The sequence below is a fragment of the Salmo salar genome, chromosome 09 (assembly GCF_965601325.2).
Source record: "Salmo salar chromosome 09, fSalSal1, whole genome shotgun sequence".
In the NCBI taxonomy this organism is placed as follows: domain Eukaryota; kingdom Metazoa; phylum Chordata; class Actinopteri; order Salmoniformes; family Salmonidae; genus Salmo; species Salmo salar.
In genome coordinates, this window is record NC_138299.1 from 113,019,734 (window position 1) to 113,038,478 (window position 18,745).

Consider the following 18,745-nt stretch of genomic DNA (forward strand, 5'->3'; position numbering starts at 1 on the left):
TCATTCGTTCACCTAGCAGGAAATCTGTGTGTCATAGATTCTCATCACCTATATTTGTCTTTCCAGCGCTAATCAGAGATGTGTAGACACAAGGCTGAATAAGACCGAGCCACAGAAGACAACGTCAGATCCAACCGCCGAAGACCGTAAACCAGTTAGCTCCAAGACAGCTGTATTTGTCCCCCCATTCCGGAAGAATGTCAAGCTTGAGCCACAGAGGAGCAGTGGTCTTCAGGACAAGACTAGAGCGCCTGCTGTGTTTGTTTCCCCGTTTCGAAAAAACAACCGCGTAACCAAGGAGGGTTCCTTTAAGCCTTCAGAAGATAATCATTCTCCCTTCATCTCTGAAATGCCTACCAAGACCACATCTGTTCCACTTCCTGAGTACAACCCCATCACTGACACTGGTAGTGATAACGCAAAGGAGTCCATTAAGGAACATGACCCACAAAATATTGACAGAACGGACGTAGGCAATGATGGTGGCCATTGCCTTCCTGTCACCCTAGGAGGAGAGGATGCCACTGCAGAGGAGTCTATTGCAGGTCAGCTAGCCCCTGACGCCACCGGTACCCTTCTAGATGTTGTTTATGGTACAAATATAATAATTTGTCTGACCTTTTTAACCAATGTCATCTTTGGGATATTGTAGACAATGTTATTAGTTTCAACATGGTGTGATAACACGTGAAAGAAATTATGCTGATAAATTCACTGGCTTGGGACTAAATGTGTGTACTGAATCAGAACATGCATTTATCCGAAAGTAATTAACAAGAAGGCATTTGAATCGGGACTGATAAATTGTAACTGATGTGCACTTCTCAGGAGTCGACTTAATGTGAAAAAGGGTGTGTGTGTGTGTGTAGATGCAGAGTGCTTGCAGCTGGCCCGAGACATGCAGGACATGAGGATCAGGAAGAAGAAGCGGCAGACCATTAGACCTCTCCCTGGTAGCCTGTACCTGGCCAAGACATCTGGGGTGGCCAGGCTGACCCTCAGGGAGGCTGTTGGAGGTTGGCACCCTGTACAACACACACACAAACAGGTACTGTAACTAACACACACAAACATACTGTGGCAAGAAAAAGTATGTGAACCCTTTGGAATGATCTGGATTTCTGCATAAATTGGTCATAACATTTTGATCTGAAATTCATCAAAGTCACAACAACAGACAAGCAGTATGCTTAAACTAATAACACACAAATTATTGTATTTGTTTCTTGTCTATATTGAATACATCATTTAAACATTCACAGTGTAGGTTGGGAAAAGTATGTGAACCCTTAGGCTAATGACTTCTCCAAAAGCTAATTGGAGTCAGGAGTCCGCTAACCTGGAGTCCAATCATTAAGACGAGATTGGAGATGTTGGTTAGAGCTGCCCTGCCCTAAAATAAAAACACTCAAAACATTTTAGTTTGCTATTCACAGGAAGCATTACCTGATGTGAACCAGGCCTCAACAAAAGAGATCTCAGAAGACCCAAGATTAAGAATTGTGGACTTGCATAAAGCTGGAAAGGGTTACAAAAGTATCTCTAAAAGCCTTGATGTTCATCAGTCCATGGTAAGATGAATTGTCTATACATGGAGAAAGTTCAGCACTGTTGCTACTCTCCCTAGGAGTGGCCGTCCTGCAAAGATGACTGCAAGAGCACAGCGCAGAATGCTCAATGAGGTTAAGAAGTGTCAGCTAAAGACTTACAGAAATCTCTGAAACATGCTAACATCTCTGTTGACGAGTCTACGATACGTTAAAAAAAAACACTAAACAAGAATGGTGTTCATGGGAGGACACCACGGAAGAAGCCACTGCTGTCCCAAAAAAAAACATTGCTGCATGTCTGAAGTTCGCAAAAGAGCATCTGGATGTTCCACAGCGCTACTGGCAGAATATTTTGTGGACAGATGAAACTACAGGTGAGTTTGTTTGGAAGGAACACACAACACTGTGTGGAGAAAAAAAGGTACAGCACACCAACATCAAAATCTCATCCCAACTGTAAAGTATAGTGAAGGGATCATCATGGTTTGGAGCTGCTTTGCTGCCTCAGGGCCTGGACAGCTTGCTATCATAAACTTAGGAATTCATTTTTCCGTTGACCAAGACATTTTGCAGGAGAATGTTAGGCTATCTGTCCTCCAGTTGAAGCTCAACAGATGTTGGGTGACGCAACAGGACAACGACCCAAAACACAGAAGTAAATCAACAACAGAATGGCTTCAACAGAAGAAAATACGCCTTCTGGAGTGGCCCAGTCCGAGTCCTGACCTCGAGCAGTTCACACCAGACATCCAAAGAATGTTGCTGAACTGAAACAGTTTTGTAAAGAGAAATGGTCCAAAATTCATCCTGACCGTTGTGCAGGTCTGATCCGCAACTACAGAAAACATTTGGTTGAGGTTATTGCTGCCAAAGGAGGGTTAACAAGTTATTAAATCCAAGGGTTCACATACTTTTTCCACCCAGCACTGTGAATGTTTACACGTTGTGTTCAATAAAGACATAAACACATATAATTGTTTGTGTTATTAGTTTAAGCAGACTGTGTTTGTCTATTGTTGTGACTTAGATGAAGATCAGATGACATTTTATGACCAATTTATGCAGAAGTCCAGGTAATTCCAAAGGGTTCACATACTTTTTCTTGCCACTGTATATTGTAACACACAAACACATACTGTAACCTACACATAAAAACATACTGAAACACAGACAAATAGGTAGTGGAACACAGACTGACAAACAGGTGTTGGAAGACACACACACACACAGACTGATACTGTAAAAACAGATAAACACACTGGATTGGTAGAGGTGGAACAGGGCTTTTGAAGTCTGATTTAGAATATGAACAATGGTGGGGGGCTGGGGGCTTGTCTGAACTTGTTAAGTGTGTTTTTTGGGGGGGGGTAATGACTGATGTCTAATCCTCATTGTGGATATTACTCAGCTGTATGGCTACGGAGTGCACCGGCATGTTTCGGATATCAGCAGTGAGAGTGCCGAGGCGTTCCGCTTTGTCTGCCGACACTTCTTCAGACGCGAGGCGTTTGTAGAGGGGCGCATTCAGCTGGCCGACGGGGGGTGGCTCATCCCTCGCAATGATGGAACTGCAGGGAAACATGAGTTCCACAGGTACTGTTTTATTGATTGTTTGGAACACAAAGCATTCGTTCCAACTGATGAAGTTGTTAATTTTCAACTTTTCCATGTATTCCCTTGAACATATTTATTATTAATTTGGATGAATGTATGTATATAACAGGTATACTGATGCTCCATCTACCACTATATCAAAATACTTTTTAGAAACAAATGAAATAAGTTTGTATTTAAACAACTAGTTAATCAACTTGAATAAATATTTGGTTTATAGGTTACATCACTGATGCTGCAGTTAACACTACATCGCAATACTTTGATAAAAATGTATACATTTTTAAATAATGAATTAAACTGAACATAAGCTCCCCCTCCACTTCAGAGCGTTGTGTGACAGCCCTGGCGTGGACCCCAAGCTGATCAGTGAGGACTGGGTGTTCAACCACTACCGCTGGGTGGTGTGGAAACGGGCCTGCATGGAGAGGGCATTCCCAGCGCTGATGGGCAGCCTCTGTCTCACACCAGAACAGGTGCTCCTACAACTGAAATACAGGTATGGCAGCAACCAAAAAGTTAGCTCTGGTGCAGGTCGTTGGTGCACTTTCCTTCACTAACGACCTGTATCAATGTGCGCACATCAATACAGGACGATAGTAGAGGAACGTGCACTCGCCCTGGACCAGAGCTACCAGCAAGTAACCTCATACTGCTTAAGAACATTAAATGATTTTGGATAAAGGTTGTGAATGTGTTTTGTGTAATATACTGTACATGCCTATTCAGCCTTTTATGTGACCAGGATATTTCAATTTCTGTTTTTATATGGCGAACCCATAACAATGTGTTCAGTGCAGTGAGGTTGAAGAGAGACTTGCATACATCAACTGCAGACAAAACAAATTATTGTGCGAACTAAATGTAACACATATTTGTGTGTGTGCCACATACAATGTGGAGCTGAACCACAGCAGCAAGTAGCAAGGCGTTTGTTTGTGTGTGTGTGTGTGTGTGTGTGTGTGTGTGTGTGTGTCAGGTACGACTTGGAGGTGGACAACAGCAAGAGGTCAGCTCTAAGGAAGATCATGGAGAGAGACGACACGGCAGTCAAGACCCTGGTGCTTTGTGTATGTGGTGTTGTCACCAAAGGCCATAATCCAACAAGGTGAAACAGAGTAGAAAAATAAGTTACTTTGTTCAATGTGCAGTTTGCCAAAATAAGTCGATTGACTTATTCAAGATTGACTTCATGTCATATAGTTCTGTAGAAATTGTTATTATTGTTTATAACCTCGGTTCTATGAAGGTCAAGAAGGAAATGCAACAAACAGGTATGGAGCTTGCTTCCCCATGCATTTAGTGTGTTGCATTTAGTAAGCCGACTGAAAGAGAACCCTATGTGCATCACACAGGCAGAGCTGGAGTGAGACCAAGAACAAAACCCCACCCGAGAGCGCCGCAGGGTCTAAAGCGAAGTCGTCCCTTGTAGGCTTGATCTGGCTGACGGATGGCTGGTACGCCATCAAGGCCCAGCTGGACGTACCACTGACCGCCATGCTCCACCGGGGCCGCCTGGCGATTGGGGGGAAGGTGCTGGTCCACGGGGCCGAGCTGGTGGGATCTCAGTATGCCTGCTCCCCGCTAGAGGCTCCCGACTCCCTCATGCTGAAGGTAAGAACTGGGTTGTGTTCATTAGGCACCAACCAGAAGAAAAGAGACTGTAAATGGGAGGAACTACTTGCACTTGTCTAATAAGAAACGCTGTTTTCCATTGCGCCCCCCAATGAACTCAAATGTAAGAAGACAATATAGCGGATATGGGTTTAGAAGACACTCAGTATTCAGAATGATATATTCCAACTACATATTACTGCATGTAAATGTACTGTAAATTCCTTTAGAATTCAGTCTGACTGTGCTACCAGTAGGGCTGGCACGGTAATTGTCTAATAGTGTAACAACGATTATGGAACGTGGTAAATCTTTGTAGCTCCTTGTTTTAGCAAGATGTTGTAGCAAACGAGTCTTTGGTTGCCTAGGCAACGCACCTCTCTGCAGCAGCACATGCAGCCAGGAGGAGAGTAGAAAATGTGTGTAAATCAGGCTTTGTTGATCTTTTTTTTATTTGTTTATAATAATTGCTATTTGACCAATTTCTTTTTAATAAATGTGACCAAGAAATAATTCATCCAAAATTCCAGAACTAACTACCAATAACAGCTAGTACCACTACTACTACGGATGGATCTTCCCTGGTCATTTTCAGTAGGGCACACGAGTCCTGCACAGGCATGATTTTTAAGCCCTACCCATGCCCGATTGCTTCTGCCAAATTTAAGGCCCGGCCTTGCCCAAAATCTAAAATAACTTCCTCCATTAGTAAATCCATTAGCTGTTCCTCTCTGTCACTTGCTCTCTGCACGCTGCTCGCTCTGCTCATGGATGCTCTGAGTATCCATAGCAACGACTCCACTGAGGCTGCTCTGCTCAATGACGAGACATGAGAGATCAGTTAGCTACTTTCCGTCACTCTAAAATCTGACAACTCAAGGACCGTTATTCTTTTCTGTGAAATAATCTGTCCTGTTTTGTACTGTATTTGACGAGGTTGAAGCACTTCTGACACCATGTCATGATCTTAGTCAGATAAGACTGTACTGCGCAGCAGAGCACGAGCAAATGTGTCCGCTTCAAAATGTTAGGGATCAATTTAGTGATACCCGAGCCCTAAATGGTCCTAAACGACGTATAATGTCGGGCTCGGTTCGAGTAGCAGAGCTCTAGGGCATACTTTAACAAAACATTTTGCCACTGCTGTCGGCGTATGCACTCTAGGGACCTCAATGGTATAGCAACAAGTTGGGTTGTACCCACCCTCCCTTAGCCTGTATTTTCCATTAACAGTATTGTCCCATACACACTCCTTTTGGATTAATTTGGGATTGGGCATAACCTTGGGCATAACCTAAAGCGAAACATTTTTGTTTTGTTTGAGCAGCGATTTTGAATGCAATTGCTCTTACCTAGCTCCGGGGACGAAAGCAGTTGATAGGCTACAGGGGGAAGCTGCAAGATAATGAATTTAACTGATTGGAAGTGTTTGTTATTGGTTAAGTTCCGATGGTACCTCCGCATTACACTCCATTTTGGACTTATTTCTTCTGTTTTGTGCCTAATGAACACGACCCTGATGCATGTGGTTTCAGATTGGGGCCAACGGCACCAGAGCGGCGCGTTGGTACACCAGGCTAGGGTTCTACAGCAACCCTAGTCCGTTCCTCCTCCCCCTCTCCTCCCTCTACAGCAACGGAGGCCCCGTGGGCTGTGTGGACATTGTGGTGCTGAGGAGCTACCCTACCCAGGTGTGTTTCACTGTACACGTTAGCGCTGGTCCATTGTGTTAGTGTGCGTTTACCATTTAGTGGAGGAACATGCACTAATGACCTGAACCAGAGCTAGGCACACATCATCCACTTAATGAATCCCCTAAGAAGGCATTGCTAGGTGCAGGAATTTTCCCCAGATCACGTAACCTGAACAAGGAAAAACTCTGGACCCCTAGCTGTGAGTGATGTACTCTGAGAGGGCGTGTTACATATGTATAACTTAGGCCCATGTAAAACTCCTGGCCCTTGGTGAGAGGTTTATTCAGAGAGGTTGTGTGTGTGTGTCCCTCCAGTGGATGGAGAAGAAGTCGGACGGAGGGTTTGTGTTCCGCGCAGGCCGTGCAGAGGAGAGGGAGGCGCGGCGTCATGGCGACTCCAAACACAGAGCCATGGAGATCCTGTTCGCCAAGATCCAGGCCCAGTTTGAGAAGGAGGAGGACGGTAGGAAGTCCTGGTTCCATCTCAAATGGCAACCTATTCCCTATACAGTGCACTACTTTTGATCAGGGTCCGTAAGGAATAGGGTGCCCCTATTACTGACAGGGTCTGTTGAGGTTTGATAAGATCTGTCAATCATATTACCAGTTCAATTTTCTAGTTTGATTTAGTCCATAGACTTGTTCAGGTTCCTATATCTCAAATACAAATTATTTTCATGTTCCTGCATGTATTATGTATTGCAAATTTTTATAGAATTTAGTCTGACTGCTACCAATAACAACAACAACAACAACTACTACTAATACTAATCTTCCAGAGTCATTTTCAGCAGGGCACACTGTAGCAAAACATTTTGCGATGTACATCTGTCAGTTCAGGTCCCGCCTCCCCATTTCACTCAGTTACAAAATCTTTTCCGCCTACTGAACATGACCCAACAGTTTGCGGTAAACCCAGAGGCCGGAGACGGACCCTGCTTGGTCGAGACATTGAGACGCTGCTGGACGGGGAGGAGCTGTACGACGCAGTGGAGAATGACCCAGTATATCTGGAGGTGACCATAATCACCCTGTCCAAATCCATTTGATCAACATTGTTGGGTTTAATTAAATAAAGCATCAACCTAATGGGATCTGATCAAAAGTGGTGCACTAAATATACCATAGGGTGCCATTTGGGGCATAGCCCTTGCTAGGAAGGAGTCTTAGTTATGGTTAAGGATACATGACTGGCCATATCAAATCAGTTATGTGTAGTCACTTTTATATGATGCTTTATTTCAATCCCACCAATGTTGATCAAACTGATTTGGTTAGATGGATGTCCAAAACAAGTGTAAAAAAAACGAGTGATGACAACCATCCATGATTCTGATGTTTGATGTTGACAAAACTTTACTATTTTTGGTCTCTGTGTCAATATATCCTCATAACAGTTGAGCAAAACATAATAATTTCATACATTTATTTATACAGGGAAAAATGGCACGTGTACAGTTAAAAATATAAATTGGGAATTAAAACAACTTGAGTCCTATGTAGACCTACTGACTTTCATATTGTTTTGTGCTAGGGCCGTCTGAGTGAGCAGCAACAGGAGGCGTTGAACAGCTACAGGCGTTGTGTTGGTGAGAGGAGGCAAGCGGCACTGCAGGAGCGGTTCCGCCAGGCTCTGGAAAGCACCCAGGAGGGCGGGAGCTGTCACAACCGAGACGTGACCCCCATCTGGAAGCTCAGCGTTGCTGACTCCAGGGCCAAGCCGGGCAGCAATGGTGTGAATGGATCTTTGTATATAGCATAGTCAGGGATGTAGTGGAGCCTTTTTTTCCTAACTTTATTCAGACCAAGGAGAAAGTAAAAGGGATACAGATATGGGAAAAGAGGAAGTTAGAAGGTCAACACAGGGATTTCACCCCGGACTCCAAAGGGGTAGTATACCAGCGTTCATCCTTGTTTAATTCTTGGTTTCTCACCCAACCAACACCCTCCTTCCAGCAGTGTACCTGTTGAATATCTGGCGCCCCTCCATGGATCTGCAGTCCTTGCTGAAGGAGGGCTGTCGATACAGGGCCTACCAACTATCCACGTCGGAGGGCAAGAAACGAGCCGGTAACACCTCCATTCAGCTCACCGCCACCAAGAAAACCCAGTTCCAGAATTTACAGGTAACACTGAACTTAAACCACACAGTATACGAATATAAATTCTAAAATGATCTTTCCCAATCTCAAATCAACCCTAAACTATACCCTAGGCACTTGTGTATACACTCACCGGCCATTTTATAAGGTACACCCATCTAGTATTGGGTTGGGCCTCCAGAACAGCCTGAATTCTTTGGCATGGATTCCTGCCAGGAAAACATTCCCCACACCAGTAAACCACCAGCCTGTACCAGGCAGGATGGGTCCATGGACTCATGCTGCTTACGCCAAATCCTGACTCTGCTGTTACTATGATGCAACAGGAACTGGGATTCGTCGCGCCAGGCAATGTTTTTCCACACTTCAATTGTCCAGTGTTGGTGATTGTGTGCCCACCGGAGCTGCTTCGTGTTTTTAGCTGATAGGAGTGGAACTCGGTGTGGTAATCTTCTGCAATAGCCCATCCGTGACAAGGATCGACGAGTTGTGTGTTCCGAGATGCCGTTCTGCACTGTTTGTCTGTTTGGGCCCCGCCTAATTTTTCCCCTCACAGCCATTAAACTCTAACTGTTTTAAAGTCACAGTTGGTCTCATGGTGAAATCCCTGAGTGGTTTCTTCCGGCAACGGAGTTAGGAAGGATGCCTATCTTTGTAGTGACTGGGTGTATTGATGCACCATCCAAAGTGTAATTAATAACTTCACCATGCTCAAAGGGATATTCAATGTCTTTTTTTCTTTTTTTTTTACCCATCTACCAATAGGTGCCCTTTGAGGTATTGGAAAACCTCCTTGGTCTTTGTGGTTGAATGTGTTTTGAAATTCACTGTATGTGTGGGGGGTACTAACAGAGATAAGGTAGTCATTCCAAAATCATATTAAACACCATTATTGCACACAGTGAGTCCATGCAACTTATGTGAATTGTTAAGCAAATGTTTACTCCTGAACTCATTTAGGCTTGCCATAACAAAGGGGTTGAATACTGACTCAAGACATTTCAGCTTTTCATTTGTAAACATAAAAACAAAACACAATGTCAAAGTGGAATTATATGTGTAGGCCAGGGACAAAAAAATCAAAATTTATCAATTTTGAATTCTGTCTGTAACACAACAAAATGTGGAATAAGTCAAGGTGTGTGAATACTTTCTGAAGACACTGTATTACACTGATTTAATCCTCCCAGGTTCTCACACGTGGCAAGGGTTATAGGGATTGATTTGGAATTGGTTGTCTCGTGTCATTGCCTCCATCACCCAGGCTTCTGCAGGGTGGTTGTCTGAGCGTTTCCAAGCCCGAGAGGCGGTCGGTTTTCGCGTTCTCCTGAACCGGGACTTAAAGCCGCTCTGTGGAGAGGTGGATCTGGTGGGCTACGTCATCGCCATCACAGACAGACAAGGTGGGTTGTTCATCAGGGCACACAACTGAAATGTTTTGCGACAAATTAGCATCTCTAAATGTCCCTCCCTGTTTAAGTCCGTTTTCTTATTTTTGGTACCTGATGGACAGGACCCTGTTTGGTCTGTAAATAGTTCAATTCTCAACTAGGTTATTCAGTTCAATTGATTTTATTCATCCCCCAAAGGGCTTATAATGTGACAGGCAGACAATATAACAATAGGGACAAATCAGACCTGGGTTCAAATACATGCATATTTAATTAAGTACATTTTAATGTGATTGTTTTTTAATTAAAATGGTCAAAAAGCAACAAATAGCTTTTCTCAAGCAAGAATTTTGCCAGCACTGTCTGGGAGTGGTCTGAGTGGGGAGGGGAAAACTGAAAACTAGCTGTTATTGGCAGAGATGTTTGGAACTCTCTTTCTTATTGGTCTGTTAACTAATTTAATGCCTGATGATGTCAGCAGTCTGGCCAAAACTCCATCCCACCAAGTCAGGCTAAAATTTCAGGCGGTCTTTTCAAACCGCTCTTAATCTAAAAAGGCATAATCATTTATTATTCCAACCTCGTAGTATGGAAATATATGTAAAGCGCAGGAAAATCACATTTTTGACTGCACTGGGCATTTACGTACTTTTGTGTGAACATTTTTTAAATGTTCGAATATAATTAGTTGTAAATACATGCCAATACTTTCCACATGTTTTTTTTCCAAATACATTCCAATGTTCAACTACTTGTATTTTACTTTGTATAAATACTTACTTGAAAATGTATTAAGGTAATTTAAATAAATAGTATTTGAACACAGTTCTGGGACAAATACATAACCAACAACATATATGGAAATGGTATATCAAGAACAAGAGTGAACAGATGGATTTGACCAACTCTGTTGACACGCTATGCCTGCAGGTCACTCTCCAGTGGTGTATCTAGTGGATGGCTGGCTGGACTTTGTCAAGGTCCGCTGCTGCAGCAGTCTGGTCCAGCAGGGCTTGGAGGAGGTGGTCAAGCCTCTGGCTCTGGTGGCCCTCAGTAACCTTCAGCTCAGAGCCCATCCCTCCTCCCCCATCCACAGCGCCATCCCTGGCCTATACGCTGGAGATCTGGTCTCGTTTTCCACCAACCCTAAGGAGCCACATCTACAGGAGGCTGCCGCTCAACTCAGGACCCTTGTCCAGGTAGCTAGGGATTGAGGGCATTTCAAGGTTTTGAAACGTCACAATCAAACCTGGAGTGTGATAGACAGAAAAGCTGTTATACAGGGAAATTGGACACGTTATTCCTCTGAGGTCAACATTTGTCTTCCTCACTGCCACTGATTTGAGGATATTTGCATTTGTTGTGTGTGGTTTGAGCAGGGCCAGGAACACTTCTTCAGGACTGCAGAGGAGAGGTTATGTAACTTAGTCCAGGGGTCTGTCCAGTGTCTTCCTCCGCCGCCATGGACTCCAGGCTGGAAAGCAGATGCCAAACCAAATGCAAGGACTACTGTGAGTTTTTGTTGGTTTCCCAATCAGACAACTATTCTGGTGAAGCTGGAATGAAAGTTTATTAAAAAAAAAAAAAATTACATTCCTATGTACGCAACACAAGTCTGTATCAATGTTATTCACCACTACACATCAAGTCACATCTACACATTGTACATTAAATGAACAAAGTGTGTGTCAGGGTTCGCCGAAGGTGCTTAACCTCCCTGGGCAAGGCGGGACGCTTGCGTCCCACCTAGTCAACAGCCAGTGGAATCATGTGGCGCGAAATACAAATACCTCATAAATGCTATAACTTCAATTTCTCAAACATATGACTATTTTACACCATTTTAAAGACAAGACTCTCGTTAATCTAACCACACTGTCCGATTTCAAAAAGGCTTTACAGTGAAAGCAAAACATTAGATTATATCAGGAGAGTACCCTGTCAAAAATAATCACACAGCCATTTTCAAAGCATGCATATATGTCACAAAAACCAAAACCACAGCTAAATGCAGCACTAACTTTTGATGATCTTCATCAGATGATACAATACATGCATGTTTTGTTCAATCAAGTTCATATTTATATAAAAAAAACAGCTTTTTACATTAGCATGTGATGTTCAGAACTAGCATACCCACCGCAAACTTCCGGTGAATTTACTAAATTACTCACGATAAACGTTTACAAAATACATAACAATTATTTTAAGAATTATAGATACAGAACTCCTTTATGCAATCGCGGTGTCAGATTTTAAAATAGCTTTTCGGTGAAAGCACATTTTGCAATATTCTGAGTAGATATCACGGCTAGCTAATTTGACACCCACCAAGTTTGGCCCTCACCAAACTCCGATTTACTGTAACAAAAATTGGATTACCTTTGCTGTTCTTCGTCAGAATGCACTCTCAGGACTTCTACTTCAACAACAAATGTTGTTTTGGTTCGAAATAATCCATAGTTATATTGAAATGGCTCCGTTTTGTTCATGCGTTCAGGTAACTATCCGAAGGGTGACGCGCGGGCGCATTTCGTGACAACAAAATTTAAAATATTCCATTACCGTACTTCGAAGCATGTCAAACGCTGTTTTAAAATACATTTTTACGCGATTTTTCTCGGAAAATAGCGATAATATTCCAACCGGGCGACGTTGTATTCGTTCAAAGACTGAAAGAACAAAATGGAGAATTCACATGAACGCGTATCTCCAGTGTCACTGTCCCCAGGCAGGCCAGTAAGAAACAGAGCTGCTGTACTTAGCCCAGAGACCGTAGAGCTCTCATTCCACTTTCTGGTGCCTTCTGAGAGCCGATGGAAGCCTTAGAAAATGTCACGTTACATCAGAGATGCTGTATTTTTGATAACCTAGAAGGACAACAAATTGTCAGACAGGGCACTTCCTGCATGGAATCTTCTCAGGTTTTGGCCTGCCATATGAGTTCTGTTATACTCAGACACCATTCAAACAGTTTTAGAAACTTTAGTGTTTTCTATCCAAATCTACTAATTATATGCATATTCTAGTTTCTGGGCAGGAGTAGTAACCAGATTAAATCGGGTACGTTTTTTATCCGTCCGTGCAAATACTGCCCCCTAGCCCCAACAGGTTAAAGTACTGAAATTTGGCACTCTGAAATGGAATACTTTGAAAATCAGACATTTTCTCAAGTTGGTAATTGAAAAGTAATTGAATTTAAATGAGAGAACAGACAATAAATAATATGTTTAAATGAAAAATGTATTGGTCTTGCGAATTAATTTCCGGGCAGACTACAGAGTATTATTTCCTCATGTTTCGTGCTGTGGTTGCCAGGCGAGCTCGCTCATTCTACCCACATTGCCACTCAGCCAGGAAGGTACAGAACTGACTGATTAGGTGCCGCCAAATGTCACATCGATAGCTAAAATGCTGGGTAGATTCAAATCCTGCCTTTTATGGGTATGGAAAATGTCTGGGATCTTTCATTTCAGCTCATGAAACATGGGACCAACACTTTACATGTTGCGTCTTATATTTTTGTTTTGCGTGCATGGGTGAATCGGCCCTGAAGAGTCACGAGAAGGGGGAAAAAGACATTGTGACTTTCTCTAAAACAACCTTTTGCCAATCGCCTCATTCATATATCAAGCGGGTTCTGGTGGCTGTTCACATGCCGTTTTCCTCACACAGCCCTCCCGCCCGGCGACACTAAAGCTGCCACTCGGAAGCTAGACGCTTTTTCGTAGCTATTAAGTAGGAGATTCCCAAATGCCCAATAAAAAGTAATTAACCTGTTAGGGCTAGGGGGCAGTATTGACACGGCTGGATAAAAAACGTACCCGATTTAATCTGGTTACTACTCCTGCCCAGTAACTAGAATATGCATATAATTATTGGCTTTGGATAGAAAACACTCCAAAGTTTCTAAAACTGTTTGAATGGTGTCTGTGAGTATAACAGAACTCAAATGGCAGGTCAAAACCTGAGAGATTCCTTTACAGGAAGTGGCCTGTCTGACCGTTTATTGTCTTTCTTTGACATCTCATTCCATTACAAAGGATCTCTGCGGTAACGTGACACTTCCCACGGCTCCAATAGGCTCTCAGAGCCCGGGAAAAACCTGAATGTCGTCATTCCAGCCCCAGGCTGAAACACATTATCGCCTTTCTCAAGTGGCCGATCAAGGGACTGTGGGCTTAGGCGCGTGCACTGGCCGCCCCCGTCTTTGTGTTTTTTCCTCTGTTTACCGAAAAGGAGATTCCCGGTCGGAATATTATCGCTTTTTTACGAGATAAATTGCATAAAAATTGATTTTAAACAGCGGTTGACATGCTTCGAAGTACGGTAATGGAATATTTATAATTTTTTTGTCACGAATTGCGCCATGCACGCGACCCTGATTTACCATTTCGGATAGTTTCTGGAACGCACGAACAAAACGCCGCTATTTGGATATAACGATGGATTATTTGGGACCAAACCAACATTTGTTATTGAAGTAGAAGTCCTGGGAGTGCATTCTGACGAAGACAACAAAGGTAATAACATTTTTGTTATAGTAAATCTGATTTTGGTGAAGGCTAAACTTGCCGGGTGTCTAAATAGCTAGCCCGTGATGGCTGGGCTATGTACATAGAATATTGCAAAATGTGCATTCACCAAAAAGCTATTTTAAAATCGGACATATCGAGTGCATAGAGGAGTTCTGTATCTATAATTCTTAAAATAATTGTTATGCTTTTTGTGAACGTTTATCGTGAGTAATTTAGTAAATTGTTAGTAAATTCCCCGGAAGTTTGCGGGGGGTATGCTAGTTCTGAACGTCACATGCTAATGTAAAAAGCAGTTTTTTGATATAAATATGAACTTGATTGAACAAAACATGCATGTATTGTATAACATAATCTCCTAGGGTTGTCATCTGATGAAGATCATCAAAGGTTAGTGCTGCATTTAGCTGTCTTCTGGGTTTTTGTGACATTATATGCTAGCTTGAAAAATGGGTGTCTGATTATTTCTGGCTGGGTACTCTGCTGACATAATCTAATGTTTTGCTTTCGTTGTAAAGCCTTTTTGAAATTGGACAGTGTGGTTAGATTAACGAGAGTCTTGTCTTCAAATAGCTGTAAAATAGTCATGTTTGAGAAATTGAAGTAATAGGATTTTTAAGGTATTTGAAAATCGCGCCACTGGATTACACTGGCTGTTACGTAGGTGGGACGATTACGTCCCGCCTAGCCCATAGAGGTTAAGCTGTAATTGTGAGGTCATTTAAAACAAAATATATTTAACCTTTTTTATTTAACCTGTTGGGGATAGGGGGCAGTATTTGCACGGCCGGATAAAAAAAACGTACCCGATTTTTTTTATTTAATCTGGTTACTTCTCCTGCCCAGTAACTAGAATATGCATATACTTGTTTGATTTGGATAGAAAACACCCTAAAGTTTCTAAAACTGTTTGAATGGTGTCTGTGAGTATAACAGAAGTCATATGGCAGTCAAAACCCTGAGACAAATCCTGACAGGAAACTGAAATCTGATGTGTGGATATCACTTCAAACATTTGCCATTGAAACACACAGGGCCTTGTGAATCATTTAGCACTTCCTATGGCTTCCACTAGATGTCCCCAGTCTTTACAAAGTGGTTTGAGTCTCCTACTATCAAAATTGACTGAAAGAGAGGATGTTTATCTTGGTCACAGGGGATGGGCCATTACCATTGTGACGTCGGCGCCCATGGCTACTCTCCCTTTAAGAAACGTTTTGAAAGACAATGCAACTGTCCCAATGGAATATTATTGAAGCCCTGGTTGAAAAAGCCCCTAAAGATTTATGTTATACAACGTTTGACATATTTGAACGAAATTAAATATATTTTTTTTGCTCATTCCTGACAAGTCAGACGCACACGGTACATTTTCACTAGCCTTCGGAGCGCGCTAACACTATTGGGACATAAATTATTAACTTTTTTGAACAAAACTACATTTGTTATGGACCTGGGAATCCTTGAAGTGCCTTCTGACAAAGATAATCAAAGGTAAGGGATTATTTACAATAGTATTTTTGATGGTTGATTGTTCCAAGATGGCTCCAACATTTATAGCCTAGATTTTTTTTCTGGGCATACCACGTTGTTTATTGCAAAGTGTGATTTCCCAGTAAAGTTATTTTTAAATCTGGCAAAGAGATGGCATTCAAGACATGTTAATCTATAAGTCTTTGAATGACAATATTACATTTTAACAATGTTTTCTAATAGTAATTTTGTAAATTGTAGCGCTGATTCATCGGAAGCATTTGAGGGAAAAGATTTTCTGAACGTCATGCGCCGATGTAAAATGCTGTTTTTATATATAAATATGAACTTTATCGAACAAAAAATGCATGTGTTGTGTAACATGATGTCCTAGGAGTGTCATCTGATGAAGGTTGTCAAAGGTTAGTGCTGCATTTAGCTGTGTTTTGGGTATTTGTGATGCATGCTAGTTGCTTTGAAAATGGCTGTGTGATTATTTCTGGCTGGGTACTCTGCTGACATAATCTAATGTTTTGCTTTTGCTGTAAAGCCTTTTTGAAATCGGACAACGTGGTTCGATTCAGGAGAGGTGTATCTATAAAACGGTGTAAAATAGTCATATGTTTGAGAAATTGAAGTTATAGCATTTATGAGGTTTTGCATTTAGCGCGACGCGATTCCACTGGCTGTTGATTAGGGTGGGACGCAAGCGTCCCACTGGCCCAGACAGGTTAACTAGGCAAGTCAGTTAATAACCAATTCTATTTTACAATGACTGCCAAACCCGGACGACACTGGGCCAATTGTGTGCCGCCCTATGGGACTCCCAATCACGGCCGGTTGTGATACAACCTGGAATCGAACCATGGTCTGTAGTGACGCCTCTAGCGCTAAGATGCAGTGTCTAAGACCGTGTGTTCATCAGTAGGCATCTCCCAAAATCATCAGTACTGACTTAACACTCATGTATATGTAGTGAAACAACGTATTATTGAGTAGAACTTGTAAGGTAGTGATGAATCGTTAGCCACAACCTCATGGGAAAAAATTCTATCTACTGCCATCTGGCAGCAACTAGAAACAATTGCATAGTACTAACTATTACAAATTGATGGGCCTTGAAAGTAAATATTAGTGCTTGAAAAAGTACTTGAAAGTCCTTGAATTTGACTTGCCACTCTCTGTACGAACCTTTTAGTGTGTGTTGTCTTCCAGATGACACCCCAGCAGTCAGTTCGAAGCGTTGGCCCCTTCACCCCCCTGAACAGGGTCGTCCACCCTCCACCCGCCTGCTCCTCAGGGGGGGACAACAAAGACCCCAAGAGCCTGAAAAAAAAGAGGGGCCTGGACTACCTGTGTCGCATCCCCTCTCCCCCTCCACTCTGCCCCTTGGGCACCATGACCTTACCCTTGCCGTGCGTCAGCAAGAACTTCAACACCCCTCGCAGGGCCGAGACCCACCGGATCCTAAAGACACCTCTGGCCACCGCTCCACAGCATGTCCACCTGCCCCTACAGGATGAGTGGGTGGAGGATGAAGAGCTGGTCATGATTGACACTCAGGCCCTACACGATGACATAGGGATAGACACGTGACAGAGAATGTATTGGACTGTTATTTTGAAGGTTTCAGAAAACCTCAGCACCAGTGGGTGGCTGGTCAGCTTCTCCGAGCCCACATGTTGAATTTGTGTGTTGGGGATCCACCTAGAAAGATGTAGTGCCTTTTGTAAGCTACGGGGGGGAGAGAATTTTAGAGAGGCTAACCATGACATGATTGGTGCCAGGTGAATGTTAACACTAGCAAAATGTAGGAAGATTATCATATGGAGTTGTTTGTAACATCAGGCTGAATCAAGTTAGGATTTGGTCCATCTTGCCTTTTTGGGCCAAAGTATTGATGCCAACAAGGAGCCCAACAAAATGCATCGGAATGAAAAGGGGTCGTCTTGGAGAACTCCTGAAATAGTTTAGTGAAATGGCATTAGAAGAACCGACACGAACTGTATAATATAAATGAAAAAATACTGTAACATTTTTGTCCTTGTGTTTTATGACCTTTTGTCGCTCGCATCTGCATGTTCACAATAAATGTTGTATTGTATTGGTAATATGAGTATTTTGTGTAATTTATAAACAGGATTTTACTGGTGTGGTCAAACACTTAAACAGCAACAGCAGCTGGCGATGTCGCTGCGAATTCTCCTCCATTTTTTTCACAAACAGTCGGTCTTCCTGTTAATTTCCATAAACAAAATTTTACCTAGCGAATTTAAAATCATGAAAATGTATCATAACATGTAATACTTCAACTTCATCACTTTATGGTAAGTAGCTAATTCATTAGCACAATTCTGGTGGCTGCCTATGGCTATTTTATCAGTTATCAAAATCTTGCCAAGCAGTAACTTTGCAAAACTTGCTTTAACATTGGCTAGCTTGCTAATGTTTGTAGCTATACTCCGTTGTAGCGGGATACTCTTAGTTTCATCTAGATTGTATATTTTGAATTGCTTTAAATAATTTAAAATACTTTTTCTCATGTTGGCTTGCTAGCCATCTATTTAGCGTTGTTTTGTCTAGTTAACTTACCTCAGCCATTCTTTGAAACTAGCTATAGTTAAAGCTTGATGCTTGTCAATGAAGGGCAGAAATGTTTCTTTACAAAGTATCTTAACTTTCTGGCACTGATTTCAGCTTTACTGCCAAGTATTTGCTAAGTGTTGCTAATCAAACCCATGAACTACTATGTGCAGTAGAGGGATTTTGGATT

General features: G+C 42.4%; 1 protein-coding gene across 11 annotated transcripts in view; it reads left to right on the plus strand.

Annotated features, from left to right (window-relative positions):
- brca2 (BRCA2 DNA repair associated) overlaps positions 1 to 18,083 on the plus strand; it is a 42,311-nt gene extending 24,228 nt beyond the window's left edge. For 9 of the 11 annotated variants that reach the window (XM_014213422.3, XM_014213423.3, XM_014213426.3 and 6 more), the window contains 15 exons: positions 67 to 593; positions 870 to 1,048; positions 2,959 to 3,143; positions 3,493 to 3,663; positions 4,144 to 4,272; positions 4,520 to 4,778; positions 6,314 to 6,469; positions 6,787 to 6,934; positions 7,375 to 7,487; positions 8,006 to 8,204; positions 8,428 to 8,597; positions 9,838 to 9,976; positions 10,895 to 11,163; positions 11,344 to 11,475; positions 17,188 to 18,083. In XM_014213422.3, the coding sequence (XP_014068897.3) occupies positions 67 to 593; positions 870 to 1,048; positions 2,959 to 3,143; positions 3,493 to 3,663; positions 4,144 to 4,272; positions 4,520 to 4,778; positions 6,314 to 6,469; positions 6,787 to 6,934; positions 7,375 to 7,487; positions 8,006 to 8,204; positions 8,428 to 8,597; positions 9,838 to 9,976; positions 10,895 to 11,163; positions 11,344 to 11,475; positions 17,188 to 17,568 (3,157 nt within the window). In that variant the 3' untranslated portion in view covers positions 17,569 to 18,083. The remainder of the gene's footprint in view (positions 1 to 66; positions 594 to 869; positions 1,049 to 2,958; positions 3,144 to 3,492; positions 3,664 to 4,143; positions 4,273 to 4,519; positions 4,779 to 6,313; positions 6,470 to 6,786; positions 6,935 to 7,374; positions 7,488 to 8,005; positions 8,205 to 8,427; positions 8,598 to 9,837; positions 9,977 to 10,894; positions 11,164 to 11,343; positions 11,476 to 17,187) is intronic. The other 2 variants (XM_014213428.3, XM_014213431.3) reach the window with 2 other exon arrangements.
- The last annotated feature ends 662 nt before the right edge of the window (positions 18,084 to 18,745 follow it).